The following is a 19,251-nucleotide window of genomic DNA, read 5'->3' on the forward strand; positions in this document are numbered from 1 at the left end:
CAAGGAAAGAGAAGCATAGGGAGGCGTAGAATGTCATGGCTGCGCAACCTGAGAGAGTGGTACGGATGTACATCAAATCAACTTTCCAGAGCAGCCGTCTCAAAAGTCCGAATAGCTATGATGATTGCCGACCTCCGCCGCGGAGATGGCATTTGAAGAAGAAGTAAAATGGCGCCAGCTGGAGAAGACTCGATTATTATATATTAAGGAAAGAGGTTGATCGTTTTTCGTGTTCCTGATGCCTTATGGCATCAGAATAAGATATACGACTATCACAATATGCATAAGAAGATAAAAGAACTCACAACAAAGAAAAGCTACAATATTTTATCGAAAGGGCTATGCGATGATAATGGAAATCTACAACTAGACCCCGACAAAATAGTTAGAATCTGGGAAACTTATGTGGAACAACTGTTTAATGATGACAGTCCTAGTGGGTATACACTGAGCAATGATGATACTGGGCCTTCTATTCTAAAATCAGAAGTGGAGAATGCTATAAAGGGTCTTAAAAATAACAAAAGACCAGGCAACGATAACGTATACGGGGAAGTATTGAAAATGCTGTGCGAAACAAACAGTCAATTTCTAGACTCACTCCTCAGACTCTTTAACAATATTTATAACAGCGGGGAGTTTCCTGAAGACTGGCTAGAGTCAACTTTTGTTGCCATACCGAAAAAACCAAAAGCCAAGTCTTGTGATCAACATCGGATGATAAGTCTAATTAACCACATTTCGAAGGCATACACCAAGGTTATTTACAACAGAATAAGCAAAAAATGCGAGGATAACATTGGAGATTCGCAGTTTGGGTTTCGGAATTCTCTTGGGACAAGAGAAGCACTTTTTAGTCTACAGGTACTCATCCAGCGCTGCAGAGATATGAACAAAGACGTGTACATATGCTTTATAGACTACGCAAAAGCATTCGATAACGTAAAGCATGAAAAGATAATTGAAGTTCTCCATAAGATCGGAGTCGACTACAGAGACATTCGAACAATAGCGAGTCTCCATTGGGGTCAAACAGCTAAATTAAAAGTAGGATCTACATTGACCAATAAAATTGAGATCAAGAAAGGGGTACGACAGGGCTGTATCTTGTCTCCTATTCTCTTTAATATATACTCAGAAGAAGTATTTACGACAGCGCTGGAGGAAAGCACAGAAGGCATAAAGATAAATGGAGAAATAATTAATAACATAAGGTATGCTGATGACACTGTGATTCTAGCAAGTAGCATAGAGGAACTGAGTTGCCTAATGAGTAAGATACAAAAAACAAGTGCACAATACGGACTCAGACTAAATATCACAAAAACCAAATGGATGTTAGTAAGCAAAACCCAACAACCACCACAGCAACTGATATTAGACAATGAAAGAATTGAACACGTGGATTCGTACATCTACTTGGGAACAACAGTTAACTCAAATTGGGATAAAGCGAAGGAAATACGTATAAGAATAGAAAAGGCAAGAGCATCGTTCACTAGCATGAAGAAAATTTTCACCTCTAAAAGCCTCACCCTACCTCTCAAAATTCGACTTCTGAAATGTTATGTATTCCCGGTTTTGTTATATGGAATGGAGGCGTGGACATTGACCGCAACATTGATGAAAAAAGTAGAGGCCTTCGAAATGTGGGCTTAACGACGTATATTACGTATATCCTGGACCGAGCACGTGACCAACGAAGAGGTACTACGCCGGATAGGTAAAGAGAGAGAGGTAGGAATAAGTATAAAGAAAAGAAAGTTGGAATACTTGGGTCACGTTATGAGACATAATAAATATAGAGTACTACAGCTGATCGTTCAAGGGAAAATAGACAGCAGAAGGGGTCCAGGGAGGAGAAGACACTCGTGGCTCCAAAACTTGCGGCAATGGTTCGGATTGTCATCTGCTGAACTATTCAGATCTGCCGTAAACAAAGTCAGAATAGCCATGTTGATTGCCAACGTTCGGAACGGACAAGGCACACAAAGAAGAAGAAGATGCCTTATGGGCTTTCGAATAAAAAATATGGCTTTCGAAAATAAAATATAAATGAATAAATTCAAATACATACAATTCCCTGGCGTACGCCCTTGCTAAAACATTAACACCGAGACAAAAGTAGTAAAACCAAGTTTATCCAACTTTATCCAATTTAATTTTTTAAATTTGCCCATTTATTAATATAATTTTGGTATTCCATACTTTTATTACTATTTTGTGATTTATTTTATTTGGCCTGTTATTAGTTTTTAAATTTAATATTTCTTGTTTGATAATATTTTCCCTTATAAGTATAATATAAGTTGTATGAAATAACCTTCCCGGATAATTTTAAAAATTAATCACATAAAATTCAAATCTTATCATAGGTTTATGACCTTTTTAACCCCTACTATTAAGATCTATTCCGAAATCGTGGTAAAATCTTATCTAACACTTCGCTATATCCGGTCATGCCATTATATTACAACAAATTAAAGATTAAATATATATTATCAATTAGATGTACTGGACAAAAATAGAAAAATATTTCTATATACAATTCATGGAATTTGCTCAATGACGAAAGAAAGTTATTTATTACAATATTCCTTTTTTAATGTGAGATAAAAATTATAGCAACATCTAGTTCATTCGATATTCTTTATTATCTATAGTTTATCTCTATTTTTTTTTAATGCTGACTTAAAAGTGAATAGGTCTTTAATTAATAATATTACCCTAATAATATCTGATAATTTAAAAAACCTACAAAAAATAATTAAATAAAATATTAAGGCGCAGTCGAGAATATAGGCTCTGCCTCGATCCTCGATATAAAAGAAGTTGATGCAAATTAGTAAGAACTACAATACTGACGAAACCTTGGTGATAGGACGCAAAAAGATCGAAAGAGTAAGGAAGTACACATACCCGGGAACATTATTAACACAACATAACGACTATAGTGCCAAATAAACGGTAGAATTGAAAAATCACGTACCAATTTAATAACAATGAAAAGAATTCTTTGCCGCAGATATTTCGCATTATAAAAAGATCTATTAAATGCACATTATCTTCTTAGGGTGCCTGTCTGTTCCGAAAGTTGGCGATCATTCTGGCTATGACGACTTTGTTGGTTGCTATACGAAATAGCTGTGTTGAGGTCTTTCTATACCAAGCCAGGATATTCTTCTTCGTCCTGGGCCTCTTTTTCCTTCAATTTTACCTTGCAAAACGCATTGAAGTAGCTCGTATCTGCCTTGATTTCTCATCATATGTCCCAAATACTGCAGCTTTCAGCCGTTCACGATGTTGACCAAATCCCCGGTTGAGTTCATCCTCCGCAGTACTTCTTCATTGGTGACTTTGTCTGTCCATGGTATCTTCAGGATCCTTCTGTATGACCATAGCTCAAAAGCCTGAAGTTTTGATAGAGTTTCCGCCATCAATGTCCACGTTTCTACTCCGTACAGAAGCACTGAGTACACGTAACATTTAAGGAGCCTTATTTTTGTTTCTAGGGTGAGGTAATGGCTCTTGAACACACAGCTCATAGTTAAAAATGGACTTTTTGCCTTTCCGATGCGACATTTAATCTCTTGGGTATTGTCCCACGACTCATTGATTATAGTTCCCATGTAGTTGTATTGTGAGACACGTTCAATTCTCATTTGGTTCACATACAGATTTGCTTCAGTTATGTTTTCCTTGCTGGTGATCATAAATGCCCATTATAACCCAGACCAAATATTAATGCCCCATCTAGTTTGAAAGCGAGATTACAGTAACCACTGCAACTTTTCCAATTTATTTAGCGTATGGACTTTCACAGTACGATAAATATACAAATACAATAATATATACATATATATTAAATATATTATTTAAACACTAAAGATGACAGAATGAATGACACTAAATATTAATGTCCAATTTACATAGCCATTCAATTGCTTCTGGGGAACATTCCGCAAAGTCCTGGAGGTTTCCACGGTAGGCACGATTCAAGCAGTCTGAAACACAATGGCTTATGGTCTGTCTAGATTGTCCGCAATCGCACTGTGGACTTTCTGCACGACCCCACCTGAACAGCGAATCAGCACATTTACCATATCCGGTACGTATACGATTAAGCCTTGCCCAAGTGGACCGGGGTAGATTTGATCCGATGAAACCCTGAGTTGGGGTGGATATCTTAATATAGTCCGATTCTACTGTTGGCATCCATCTTGTTGTCCATTGCCTATGTATATCATAGGAATTACCAATTTTTCGGGCAGATCGTATTGGAGAATTTCTAGATCTCAGTCGCTGGTGCTCTTTTGAGATGTCTGGGATATCTTGATGTATTGGTAATTGTACGTTGGCTACAATTTTCTGGTACTCTCTCACTAATGCTGCTGTACAGCGTAGATCTGGTGGAGCAATATTGCTCAGAGTAGGCAGCCATCTCACTGGCGTTGGTTTTATTGTTCCAGTGATTATTCTCATGGTTTGGTTAAGTTGGACATCGATTTTGCTTGTATGTGCACTATTTAGCCATACTGGTGCACAATATTCTGCCACTGAAAAAACCAAAGCTAGAGCAGAGGTCCGAAGAGTATCTGCAGAAGCACCCCAAGTTGTTCCGGCAAGTTTTGATATTAAGTTATTTCTTGTTCTTAGTTTACCGGCTGTGTTTGTAAGATGACTTTTGAAGGTGAGTGTTCTATCAAGTGTGACGCCTAGATATTTGGGGTTGTTGTTATGTGATAGCTGTATCATTTAGAGTTACATTGAGAGTATCGCCCGCAAGTTGATTCGACAGGTGAAAGAGACAGGTTTCAGTTTTGCTTGTGTTAGGACGTAAGCGCCAGTTCTTAAAATAGTTACTTAGTGTAGTTAAGTCCTCGTTTAGAGCTCGTTCTCCTGCTTCTTTACTATTATCTTGGAAGCCAATGGCCAGGTCGTCAGCATAAGCAAATTTTCTTGATTTTGTTTCAGGTATATTTGCTGTATAAAGGTTAAATAATAAAGGAGCTAGCACTGAGCCTTGAGGTAAGCCGTTGTTAAGTTTTCTAACGTTACTCTGTGCATCATTCATATATACCTGAAACAGTCTGTTAGTCAGTAGATTGTTTATCAGCTGACAAGTTTTGAGGCAAGGTATGATTTTCATCAGCTTATAAATAAGGCCCTCTCTCCACACAGTGTCATACGCAGCCGTGAGATCTATAAATGTTATGGCAGATTTTTCGCGTCTTTCAAGGCCAGCTTCAATAAATGTAGTTAAGGACAGCACTTGGTCACAGCAACTTCGTCCTCTTCTAAATCCAGCTTGTTCAATTGGTATCGCATCCTCAATGGTGTCACATATTCGGTTATATAAAAGTCGTTCTAGTAATTTATAACAGCAACTGAGTAAGGCAATAGGCCGGTAACTTTCAGGCAGCTTGTTGTCTTTGCCAGGCTTCTGGATTGCGATAATTTTTGTTCTTTTGAATTCTGGGGGTAGCACAGCTGTATTCACAATGTCGCTAAAGAATTTTTTGAGCAACTGTCGTGTTTTTGTACCAGTGTGGACTATAAACTCAGGATACATTCCATCGAAGCCTGCTGCTTTTCCTGTTGTAGTTTGATTAAGCGCTTCGTTTATTTCATCCAATGAGAAGGCACGTGAGTATTCTGATGTTGCGGGAGTATTTGCTTTAAGTTGTTTAAAAGTTCTTTTTACGGTAGATGTATGAGTTTTCTCAGATGGAGCTCGGGAGTTCTCAATTTCCAATGAAAAATAATGAATAGTAGTTAGGGAGATTTTTTTTAATTGCCGTATTGCCAGATTTCAGTAGGAGCCCAAGAAAGTATCCAGTGAATTCTGACAGGCAACGGTGGGGGAAATCTTTTTTGGACATCTACGTCTTGTATGGAGATTTACGATCCCATTATTATGGAAACCAACTTCATCACTCGTGATCCAAATCAGTAGGTCGCAATTCATAAACCGCACAGTTTAGATCGATGGTAATGGTCGTTTTTTTAATACTATAAACTGTAATTGTATGCGCCAGTTTCTGCAGCGATGGACCTTATTGACAAATAAATTCGCTACGTATGCTTCATCAATCGTGGTAAAACAAATCTCAGGAATTTTCATCCCCCTTAATAATTTAATTTTTTATCATTGTGATGAAATCACAGCGCATGTGATGACATCGTAGATCTCAAGTATACCTCAAATGATAGTATTGTAGGTACACTTGATATTTCCCAATTTTTAGTTAAAAATATTCATTAACTGCTCAAACATCTTGGAACGCCTTGTATATATTTTTGTTACTTTCTAATGTAACCTTGAAGTATGCTTTGACGTTGCTGTTTGTAGTCAAGTCGGCAGAGATTTGATCTCTAAAAAGGAGACGAAGAAGCTGGATTTGCTGTGCATTTTAATTTTAGGACCCCAAAAAAGATGCAAAAAAGTTTACCACTCTTACCCCCGGATTTCTCCTTAAAACCTACAGGGGGGAAAACGGAAAAAATCGATTTATTACGAATCTGTACGTAAACGTAGAAAAAAAAACTTTTTAAGTAAAAAATGTAGCTAAGCTCTTGCCTCGACTTCCTTTGTGGCAAAATACAAAAATTGTAGATATAACACTCTAATCAAAAGATATCGAATTTTTACAGTTGAGTTGAGACAATTTTTATTTAAAATTGATTTTGCGCACGTAACCGGCATTCAAAATCGGCGGGTCCTGCAAGCGTTGTTCATGAGAGAACAATTTAGTTTACATAAAAAATGCCAATAAACATTTTTGTTCAAAATTATCTCAGCTACATTTTGTATTTGACACTTTTTTTATACGGCAGCGGCATACAGATTACTGGTAAATCGATTTTTTCATTTTGCTCCCTTATGAGTGATGGTTTTAGGAGAAAGCAGGGGAGTAACTGTTTTGAATATTTTTTGGAGTCCCAAAATTGACATTCTCAGCAAAATTTAGCTTGTTCGTATGACTTTTTGAGGTTTAGTGGTATTTTCGTCTATGACGACTGGAATATTATATTGCTTATTATTTGGAGAACTGTTTTTACCAGGTCCTGATGTATTTTAAGATATTTTGACGTCTTTATGTAAAATTGTCTCGTAGTCCTTAAAGTTCAATTTTTTGAGATACTATTTTTGGTAATGTTTTATGAAGATTCTTTGGACTGAAATCGTCTATTTATACTTAGTATTTTATTACGCATGTGCCAATTTTTTTATAACTGTTGCTTTAGTTCGCAAACAAAATATTTATATTAACTACAGTGTTGGAAAACAGCATCCAAAATATTCCACAATAATATTCTTTTCTAAATATATATACTTTATTCAATAAATTGTTTTTCGAACCTGGAGTTGAAAAACTTCTGACGTGATGAATATGTTTACTTATCGTTTAAGTATATTAGAAATACTATCCCAGATAAATAAAGTTGTAAGATAGGAAAAAATATTTGAAAACGTTAAAATGATTATTATACCCTCAAATTTGACAAAAATATTGACAGAACACTCCACAGCACACTTATCAAAGATATTAAATGAGATAATATGAGATGAGACCAATGTACGGAAGTTGGTTGGCAGATTCGGGGTACTTGAGTACACGATTCAAAACGATTTTATCTTTTTCTAGATATATCTAAATATTACTATATTTATTCTAACAGAAAAAGTAAAGTAACTATAATATTATAAATACAATATTTAGCTTTAACAAAAGCGACAACGGATTTTTTTATTTTTATTTTACTAGAAATAGATTGACAATTTATAGAACATAAGGGAGGAATCAGACTGCTCGACCAGACCGACCGTCCACGATCGACCAACATTACGAGTCTATGAAAATGTATGCGAAGAGTCAGACTGGGGACCGTCCATCACTTACAGGGACCGATCATATCGGTCTCTGTTTTGAAATTCGGACTTGTTGGTATTTTTGATCGTTTAGTCGATGAATATGGAACATTTCGCATTCATTTTTACTGTCCTGAGCAATGACATGGACCATTGACATTTCAAAATTTGTAATTAACCTATAAAATTTAGGCTTGCTCATGCGATAATAATTTTGAAATTTAATAGAATCATTTAATAGAATGGGATGTAACACAAAACATTTTCCTTGTTGGTGTCATTTTAAACAAACGTCACGCACCCAAATGTCTCCCCATCAAATAAGTAATAAACAATTTATCAGTAGAATTATCGCTGCTAATTTTCTATACGTTTTGACGGTCGATCGATGGAACACGAACGAGTAATGTGAGTTTAAAATAAAAATACAAAAGTTGGTTGTTCGCCGTCGGACGGTTGGTCGTGGTCGGTCGGGCAGTCTGATGCCTACCTAATACAGTAGAACCTCTTTAAGTCGAAAACCTTCCTTGTTCCCTTCCCTTCCAGTTCCAAACTTCCATTACTCGAAATCTCAAACTATTAGTCGAAACAATCAGTGAATTCCTGCAAGACATTTTGGTACATACTTTCCCTCTATAACTCGAAAAATAATTGAATTGAATTGAACCTTTGTATCTCGAATATAGCAATGTTTTATTTTACAACTCGAATATTTGAAAATAATAACCTCCACAGTTCGAAGAAGAAGAACAATTTGCCGACAACGTAACTACAACTATAAGCACAATATACGATGATGCTACTTTTCACGTAAAAATAGATGGTGATCTGGAAACTATGAAAATAGACCTTGGCAAAGGTGTGAGACAAGGCGACACCATCTCACCCAAGTTATTTACTTTGGTATTAGAAAATGTCTTCAAAAAACTAAATTGGACCGAAAAAGGATTAAAAAGAGATGGAGTATATCTTAACCATTTGCGTTTCGCAGACGACATAGTACTAATAAGCACAGATATCCACGAACTAAACCAATGCTACAAGATTTAAATCACAAATCGAATCAAATAGGATTAAAAATGAATCTCGACAAAACCAAGATATTAAGCAACAGCCTAGAAAACATCACGATAGATAACGTCAATATAGAAAAGGTAGAACAATATATATATATATATATATATATATATATATATATATATATATATATATATATATATATATATATATATATATAGGACATGCAATTAAAAACGAAAAGGAAAATCAAACCCTAGAAATTAAAACAAGGACACAATTGTCATGGGCTGCTTTTGGTAAGTTGAGCTTCATTTTAAAAGACAGCAAAATCCCAATACACTTAAAACGAAAAACCTGACACTTGTATACTACCAGTTGCAACTTATGGATTGGAAACTATGGCAATAGCAAGAAAAATGGCAGAACAATTATGAGTAACTCAACGGGCCATGGAGAGGGCCATGTTAAATATAAGCCTCAGAGACAAAATTCCTAACACCGAAATACGACGAAGAACTAAAGTAACCGACATAATGAAAAAAATTGCGACATTGAGATGGCAATGGGTAGCACATGTAGCAAGACAAGACACCAAAAGATGGTCTCATAAAGTGACATTCTGGAGACCTCGAGAAACAAAAAGAACCTCGAGAAGACCCAAAAAGAGATGGATAGACGATATAACAGCTGTAGCTGGAAAGCAGTGGATGAGAATTACAAAAGATAGAAAAGCGTGGAAGCAATTGGAGAAGGCCTATGTTCAATAATGGATAAATGAAGGCTGAAGAAGAAGCACATATGAGTTTAAAATAAGTTTATTGACGTTTCAACTTCCACTTCGGAAATCGTTCAAAAATTATTGTTTGTATTTTGAAAACGGATTTTGAATGAAAGTGGACAAAGAAAAAAAGAAAAATCTTGTTATTCGTTGATACTTGCTATTTCACAAATGAAAGCAGTTAAAATCCAATATCTGCTCGCCAATACCACATCAAAATTACGGCCTATAGATCAAGGTATCATTGAAAATTTCAAGTCATTATATCGAAAACAAGTTGTCAAGAATATTTTGGATAATATGGAAGAAAAAATAATTGTACTATAGATGTATTGCAAGCCATGAGAATGGCTGATAAAGCGTGGCAAAATGTAACTACAAATATTACAAATAACGGGTTAAGTCACTGTGGATTTTCATCGTCGTCAACCGAAGAAGCTGAAATCGAAGATTCACGTATTTCATCTCCTGTAGATTGGAATACAGTGGTGTCTGAATCAGAAATATCTATTGAGGACGATGGAATTATGACTGTTGGGATATTATCTGACGATGAAATTATCGATTTAGTAGCTCAGAAAACCGATACTAATGATTTAGATGATATAGAAGATTTGAATAATACATGAATATGCGTTCCATGGGTTTCCATCAAAGAGACAAGAACATAATTTTGTAGAGCAACCCAGCAAAGACAATGATAGAGAACAACTGAATTACCTAAACAAAAAAAATACTTACTTTTTTAATCCCATATGTTTTTTTCTTAGGTATGTTTTAAAACAATGTTGATTTATAATAAATAAAAATATGTTTCTTACTTCGGTAATTTGAATTTTTATTTATTTCATTCCTCTAACTCAAATACCCTATACTGGGGTCAAACAGCAAGAGCAAAAATTGGCAACGAACTCACTAAAAGTGTGCAGATCAAAAGAGGTGTCCGTCAGGGTTGTATATTATCCCCACTCCTATTCAATATTTATTCCGAAGAAATATTTAATAAATGTATGGAAAATGCAAATGAGGGCATAAAAATAAACGGCGAGTTAACGAACAATATAAGATATGCCGACGACATGGTGATCCTTGCCAGTACCATAGACGAATTACAGCAGGTAATGGAAAGAGTTTATTCAGTTAGTGAGGAATACGGCCTGAGCCTTAACTTCAAGAAGACAAAGTGGATGCTGATAAGCAGGAAGCAACAGCCTGCTCGACAGTTACGGATAAGTAACATACTAATTGACCATGTAGAATCTTATGTGTACCTTGGCACTAACGTAAATGCAAAATGGGAACAGGCCACAGAAATTAAGGCGAGAATAGAACGAGCTAGAGCAGCATTTAGCAATATGAAAAAGCTTCTCGTAAGCAGGGATTTGTCTCTTCCCCTAAAACTACGTCTAGTTAAATGCTACATTTTTCCGATCTTACTGTATGGTGTGGAGGCCCGGACGCTGACGGAGACGCTCACGAGAAAACTAGAAGCATTCGAAATGTGGGTGTACCGACGCATTCTTCGTATATCCTGGACCGAACATGTCACCAAAATAGAGGTAATCCAAAGAATCGGAAAGGAGAAAGAAATCGTGAATACAATTAAACAAAGAAAGCTTGAATATCTAGGCCACATATTGAGACACGATAAGTACCGTCTACTGCAATTGATTGTCCAGGGAAAAATAGACAGTAAGCGAGGGCCAGGCAGGAGAAGACACTCGTGGCTCCAAAATCTGAGGAAGTGGTTCGGGCTCACATCGGTCGAACTATTCAGAAGCGCCGCAAATAAGATCAGAATTGCCATGTTAATAGCCAACGTTCGCAACGGACAGAAGAAGAAGAACTCAAAATTAGTAAGAATAAACACGTTACACAAGTTACAAGTGGAATTCAATATAGATTCCGAAAACGTTTTGTGATTGTGATGTAGCCCGATAGGGTGTTTTAATATATACCTTTTATAAAGGATTTTTAAATAAATTTTTTGTGATACATGGTATACAGCCAGCTACAGAAACTTAGTTTCCTTGTGGATTTTACAGATTTTTTGTTTTAACGTGTATCATTGACAATAAAAGCAAAACAACTCTTTTTGGTTTTAATGTATTTCATTGACAATAAAAGTAAACAACTTTTTTTTAAAAACGTCATGTGCCAACGGTTTAACGTTAAGAAAATATCAGTAAAATTAAAATTTCGCCGATTTTAAAAATAAAACACCAAGTTTAAAAATAAAAATTTCACTTAAAATGCAGGATTTATAATTAGACATGAATGGCAAATTCAATAGTAAACACGATGAGATGGCAAAACGGTATTTACAATTCATACCTTCAGTTTTGTCCTAATTTATAATATATGTATATAGTATGTCGTGTTATAAGTTCAAGGTTTACTAAAACATCTGTTAATAATAATATAGTAGTTCACAATTGAGAAGTACGGAGTGATCTGTTTTGTTTTTTTTTGTATACTACACAATACATCCTGACAATGCGGCCAAAGGAGGCAGCGCAATCATCATCAAAGATTTGCAATCATGATTTACCATCATGAAAAGTTGGAATATAAAACCGAATATATTCAAGCTAGTACACTAAACACAAAAACTAAAACTTTTGAAATAAATGTAAGTTCAATATACTGCCCACCTAAACATTCCATTAAAAAAGAGCAGTATACTGAATTCCTGAAAAGCTTAGGGGAAAGGTTTATTATTGGAGGTGACTTTAATGCAAAGAACACACACTGGGGCTCTAGAATAACCACCACTAAGAGAAAGGAGATTTTGTTAGCTACCAAAGAACATAAGTGTGAAGCACTTTCAACTGGTAGACCAACCTACTGGCCTACAGATAGAAACAAGATCCCTGATCTAATAGACTTATTTATTATTAAGAATATTTCAGCTAATTTCCTTGACATTTACGATTGTTGGGACTTAAACTCTGTCATTCACCCATAGTACTAACCATGAGTGACAAGATTATTAAAAAACAAAGTAACCCTACACTAACAAACAAATTGACGGATTGGGCAAGTAAACTGAGCTTTGAAGACAAAATAAATCTAAGTGTACCACTAAAAACCACAAAGCAATTAGATAAAGAAGCAGAATTGTTGGTAAACAATATCCAGCAAGCAGCACGGGAAAATATTCCTACACTGAAACCTAGGTTAAAAGGAAACAATTATCCAAAGGAAGTAAGAAACATGATAATGAAAAATGAAAGCTGAGAAGAATTTGGTAACAAACAAGGTCCCCTCAAGATAAGACTAAACTAAATCGTGCAATTCAACAACTCAAAAGGACTATCCTACAAGTAAAGAATGACTCAATTATTTCTTACTTACAGGAGTTAACAGATGACGGTAGTACAGATTATTCCTTATGGAAAGCTACTAAAAGACTGAAAAAGACTGAAAAGACCCATTATTCACTCTCCGCCTATTAAATTAAACTAGAAAATGGAAATTGGGCCAGAGGTAGTGCACAAAAAGCAGAGCTATTTGCTGCATATCTTGAAAATACATTCAAACCAAATGAATATCAAGAGGATGAAGAAAGATGGAAAGAACCTGTTCAATTAGAGGAAGAAATTCGGCTAACTACACCAAAAGAAGTGATGGAAGAAATAAGGGAAAATATTAACCCGAAGAAAGCTCCATGCTATGATTTAATTACGGGTGAACTGTTGAAAAATCTTCCCCGAAGAGCGATCGTAAAATTAACTAACCTTATTAATGCTGCATTCAGATTAAAATATGTACCAATGATATCGAAGATGGAGGAAGTCATTATGATTCCTAAACCAGGAAAACCAGCACGAGGTTTCGTCATACAGATCGATATATCTGCTCCCTGTAATATCGAAGCTGTTTGAGAAACTGCTCCTAAAGAGAATAAAACCAATTATTGAAGCAACCAATGTGATTCCGAGACATCAATTCGGATTTAGAGATAAGCACTCAACAATCGAACAGGTGCACTGAATCACGAATATTATCGAAAGATCTTTAGAAGAAAAGAAAGTATGTTCAACTGTCTTCCTTGATGCTGCACAGGCTTTTGATAAAGTCTGGCATGAAGATTTAATACATAAACTAAAATGTTTTTTACCTAAACAGTACTCAAAACTTTTACAATCATACATAAAAGAACGAAATTTTAGAATTAAGCAAGAAGACTGTTTTTCAGACTTAAAGGAAATTAGAGCAGGTGTTCCACAAGGCAGTGTGTTGGGTCAGGTCCTATACCTACTATAGACGTGTGATATACCTGTACTGGAAGACAATACAGTTGCCACCTTTGATGATGATACAGCTATCCAAGCAGTAGGAGCGACTAGTGAAGAAGCGATCAACAAGGTCCAAATAGCAGTTAACCAAATCCATAAATGGACACAAAAATGGAGAATTGGTGACCTCCATAAGGATCTAGGAATGGAAACTGCGGACATAATCATCAAGAAGATGGCAGGAAATCACGAGCAACGACTTCATAGGCACGAGAATATTGAGACAATCCAGGTCCTCGATACTACTGGGCAAACTAGAAGATTGAAGAGGACAAAGCCTTTTGAACTAGTTTGAGTGATAGGAGTAAAAAGTAGAGCATAGTGCTTGTGCGCGTGTGCATGTTAGAGTAGTGCACTATCTTGTTGGTTAAGATAAGAGACGCTTTGGGGTAAGCTCATAATTTTAAGGAACAGCAGTAATTTAGGTTAAATTAAAATTGCTCATTGGTCACTTATGACCAGATTGTAATTGTAATAATCATCATCGTAGTAATGATTATGGAATAAAAAAATATATGTTCAGCCAAACCAGTTTTAAGAGATTTATACCATTCATTTTTATAATAAACTATGCAAAAAAGCATAATTTCTACAAACTTTGTTGAAATATTCGTTTATGTACGTGGTCATATCTGTTACTATTAATTGATTACATAGGTTTGAAATACATTTATTTTATAAAAAAGAATCTCTTCATCTGTGCCGTTTTCGAGGATTGTAACTTACATAGCAAAATCATTAATAATATAAAAATATACAAATTTTGTCAGACTCGAAAATATTATACTGGAGCAATAAAATTATTATAATTTAAATTATTTTAATTTTAGGTATATATATGAATGAATGTCTAGTTAAAGCTTTCCAGAAATTTCCCAATGTACTGAGGAAAGGGAATCGAGTTTTAAGTTTATTTATAAATGCGAACAGTGCGCTGTGAAAGATGAGACTCGCTATAGGAAGAGAAAAACTAATATTTAATAGTAAAGGATACCTACACCAGGCAATTTAGATAAGTTACAAAGTTACTTAGTTAAGCAAGTTAGCAAGTTACAAAAGTTAAGCACTTATGTATTTGTCAGATCTTAATATGATGGAATAAAATTCGGGAATAAACTAGATATAGTACATCAGCTAAAGATGTTTCAAATATAATATTTTGGATAAGGATAAATTTGGAAGGTATCAAATAGTTTAGCCTGCTCTTGTATTCAGTATAAAATAATAAATATTACACAACTTTATAAAAAAGAGGATATTTGGAAAGTAAAAATATGCAGAAAAAGTAGAATTGTGCTTAAATTATATTGAAAAAAATTAATTTTTTCAAATCTAAAGTTTCCTTCCGTATTAAAAGGAGAAATAACTGACAAAATGAATTGTTAAATCACTAAAACTTTTGAGCTTCCCCTCGTAATGCTGGTGGACCATAAAATAAATTAAAAAACTTGTTTCGAAAATTGAAAATGAAAGTGTAATTTCTATAAAGTAAATTTGCAAATATAAATTCAAAAATAGTTTTTAAAAATTTTGTAAAACTCACCAATCGTAGGTCGTTGATCCCATAGAGAACAGCACTCAAGTTGTCCTTAGCTGGCGCCATTTTTCGTTTTGCGTTTTGACCGTACCCAACAGCAAATCCACGACAATATGTTTGGTCTTGACTCTCGTTTCAGCTTATATAGAATGAAATACGACGACGTAGTATTGTTTATTCATTTTCGATAAGAATTTGATTAAAGGTGGTAGGCAAGGCAAAACTTGTAGCTATTAGCTACTGCTACTACTACAAAATAGACTTCTCATCTCGCTCGCTACGGTGACTTTTAGTAAAAAATAACTGGAACAAATCAATAAATCAGGATATTTATAATGCCAAAGAATTTATTGCAATAAGATAATATTGTCTAGTTATATTTTTATGATTGAATTGCTATTATTTATTACAAATAATTTTTTTGAGATTGTAAATTTCCTTAATATTATATTTTCCAGTAAGAAGAATTTTGGATGAGAAGGATTTCAATGTTTTTCAGGAAAATAATGTCAAAAGGGCGACGGAAAATTACTATGACAGTTTATTAAACGAACAGGAAACCAGTAGAAATAACTTATATTTACTTTACTTTACTACATGATGGTACCCTTCGAGGGTTTTAACAACATGCCACCATTTCTCTCTGTCTTGAGCAATCTCCATCCAATTCTCCACGTCCATAGCTTGAAGGTCTCCTCTTATATTAACTCTCGACCGCAGTCGAGATCGTCCACGTGGTCTTCTTCCCATACCAGCCTTATTATTTTTCGTCAGAATGTCTTCTGAGGTGTCCTGTCCACTGAAGTCTTCTGGACTTTATTTCTTTTATTTTATTGTCCTGCTGCTCTATCAAGCGCAGGCCCAAAGATCTTTAGGATTTTTCTTTTCCAAACACATAGTCGCTTTGTTTTTCTTTGTTATCGTCCACGTTTTACTAACATACATCACTACCGCTTGTATGACCGTTTTATATAGTTGTATTAACGATATCTGTTGCCGACTTATATTGTTATAGTTATTGTGTAACCGTTTCAGAAGTTTCAAATTAATGTTGCTCCCCCACCTATCCGCCGAGTGCAAAAGCATCTAAATTGCCTCTCAACAATCCAAGCCACAAAAGCGTTTGGATAATTCAGGCTGTACCAACTTTACATTTTTTTATATTGAACAGTGAATATTATCTATGAACTAAATAACAGTGATGTGATTTATGACTGGCCTTTTAATAACATATATATCTATTAAATATATAAAAAAAATTATGTGAACGAACTTCGAAATTTGGGATAAAGTATCATTTTATTTTCGTATAAGTATTTGTCATTCATAATTTTTTCTAACTATATAATTTTAATTTTAGTTTCGTATAAGCATTTCTCATTTGTAATTTAGTATCTAAAGAGTTTATTTCTTTTCCAAGACAATGCAATTCTCCTATAATTTTTTAATAAATTTTTGTTCGTTACAAAATAATAAAGGTTGGCTTTGTTAATAGCTTCGTTTTAAATTTTTCATTTTATTTCGTTGTCTGAGCTCGTTTCCTTACAAGGGTAAACTATTAAGGATAGCGCCTTGAATTCACTTTAATTTTAAAGATATTACAAACAGATTGTATATGAATTGTGAAAGAACCTCACTCGAATCTTTTTCCTGATCATTAGTTGTTATCAACAGGTCCTCGAAGACACTTTGTCTCAGGACCATGTAACCCATGTAGAGTCATACGTTGCCATGATACCAATTCCAACGGTAACTTGAACATCCTAATTTGCAATAATATATAATGTAACATATCTATAAATTAATAACATTTAAGGGGTTTTCACCTATATATTTTAGTGGCTCATAGCATGAATACTTCGTTACACTGAAGATGGAATTTACATTCCGAAAACGTTCTGTAATGTATTTGTGATATTGCCCGTTTGGGTATTTTATTATATACCTTTTATAAAGGATTTGAAATAATTTTTTTGACGTGACAACGTCTTAAATTAGGTTGTGGCTCGGAGTCACTCATGAAAAAGTGTAACGCCCGCTCACGTCTGTTACGATGAGTCACCGAACGAGAGAGAAGCCCGCCGAACCGGCGAATGCCTTGCATCTCTCTCCCACTCAAACATGATCGGTCCGCTGCGCGCGCAGCACTAGAGAATTAGGCGCGTTGAATCGGTGCGTGCTTGTGTCTCTGTCTTTCTCGAGCGTTCTTGGCGTTGGAAAACCGAGAAAGCGTCATAATACAAGTTCACACGTGTGGTTAAGGTATCGTCAGCTGTGTCTGTAGTGAAAATGTGGAGTGCTTAGATTCGTCATTTACAACAACTACAACAATAAAGGTAAATAATTGTACACTAATATTTCATTATCGTAAACTATGATTGATTGATTAATTGTTAGATTGACACAAAAGTTGAGAAACTGAGTTTGTAGGTTATGTCATACTATTGAAAAATGTTGATAGTGTTAAGTAAATTATTAGTTTAAATCACTCTGCAATCAATCGTAATTCAGTCGATTGAGAAGAAACAGCGCGTATTGCTAGTCAAACATTTAAAATAACAAATTATAACCTCTAACCTGTCAAAACAAAATCACTCAAATAGAAATTAGTTAAGTTTGAGTTTACATGTACAATGTTTTAGTAAACAAAATATATTTCTATAGTTAAAATTTGTGCAATTCTTATTTTCATTCAATTCCTTGTTCCTATTGTGCAATTTAATAATATTCATATCAATAAATATTCTACCGAGAAAAAGACGTTGTCACGTAAAATCTTCGCCCGTAAAACCGACTTTACAGGCAACCGATTTTTTTTAATATACAGAATGTTGTATTTAAAATGTGTTGGTATCGGCCACAACCATAAATAATGATAGACACTAATATACACTCATGGACAAAAATATCGAATATTTTGGAATTTTCCAATTTTTTTTGGAGTCACTATTATTTCAAAATAATTGTAGATTACTGATAATACTCATATAGTAGGCTGATGTACTCAACTGGTTTGAAATATTTTGACGTTTATTCAGTGGTTAGTGTCATTCGTACATTTTACCGTAAAAAACCTTCTTTACGTAAAGGAAAAATCATACTAATTCGGTTATTTTAAGTTTGATTTATTAAGTTTAATTAAATATTGTTTTGATTAAAACAAGTATAAGTTTAAGTTTACAACAAGTATGCCACCAATTCGACACTGCAATGAAGCCCAAGTAGCACAAATTGTAATTTTGTACGAGGAAGGATGTGCACAAAAAGATATCGCTCGACGTCTCAGTAGAACTGAATCTATAGTTTCGCATACTATACAAAGGTATGCAAGGTGCTAAGATGCACCTCAAAAATGAACTATTAAATGTTAGACAAGTTAATGTGAGTTCACAAACAGTTAGACGAAGATCAAAAGAAGCAAACTTAAAACCCAGACGCCCCGCCAAAGTTCCACGTCTTCTCCAAAATCATAAAGCTCGTCGTTTGGAATTTGCAAGAACACATATTTAGTGGAATATCGACAACTGGAAAAACGTTCTTTTCACTGATGAGACCAGAATCTTATTATGAAAGCCAGATGGTCAAAACTACGTCTACAGAAGAGTTGGAGAACGGTTCGCCAGCTGAAGTCTCACCCAGACCGTTAGTTTTGGAGATGATGGCATAATTATTTGGGAAGGTATTAGTTGGGAGGTACGTACCGCACTTGTGGAAGTGATTGGACGGATGACTGGTGATTCTT

At 34.8% G+C, this 19,251-nt stretch overlaps 1 protein-coding gene across 1 annotated transcript in view; it reads right to left on the minus strand.

Moving 5' to 3' along the window:
- The window catches only part of LOC140446045 (sorbitol dehydrogenase-like), a 50,303-nt gene extending 34,595 nt beyond the window's left edge, over positions 1 to 15,708 (minus strand). The window contains exon 1 of the mRNA XM_072538552.1: positions 15,516 to 15,708. Coding sequence (XP_072394653.1) covers positions 15,516 to 15,575 — 60 coding nt within the window. The 5' untranslated portion in view covers positions 15,576 to 15,708. The remainder of the gene's footprint in view (positions 1 to 15,515) is intronic.
- Between the last annotated feature and the right edge of the window lie 3,543 nt (positions 15,709 to 19,251).

Source organism: Diabrotica undecimpunctata, chromosome 7, assembly GCF_040954645.1.
Source record: "Diabrotica undecimpunctata isolate CICGRU chromosome 7, icDiaUnde3, whole genome shotgun sequence".
NCBI lineage: Eukaryota > Metazoa > Arthropoda > Insecta > Coleoptera > Chrysomelidae > Diabrotica > Diabrotica undecimpunctata.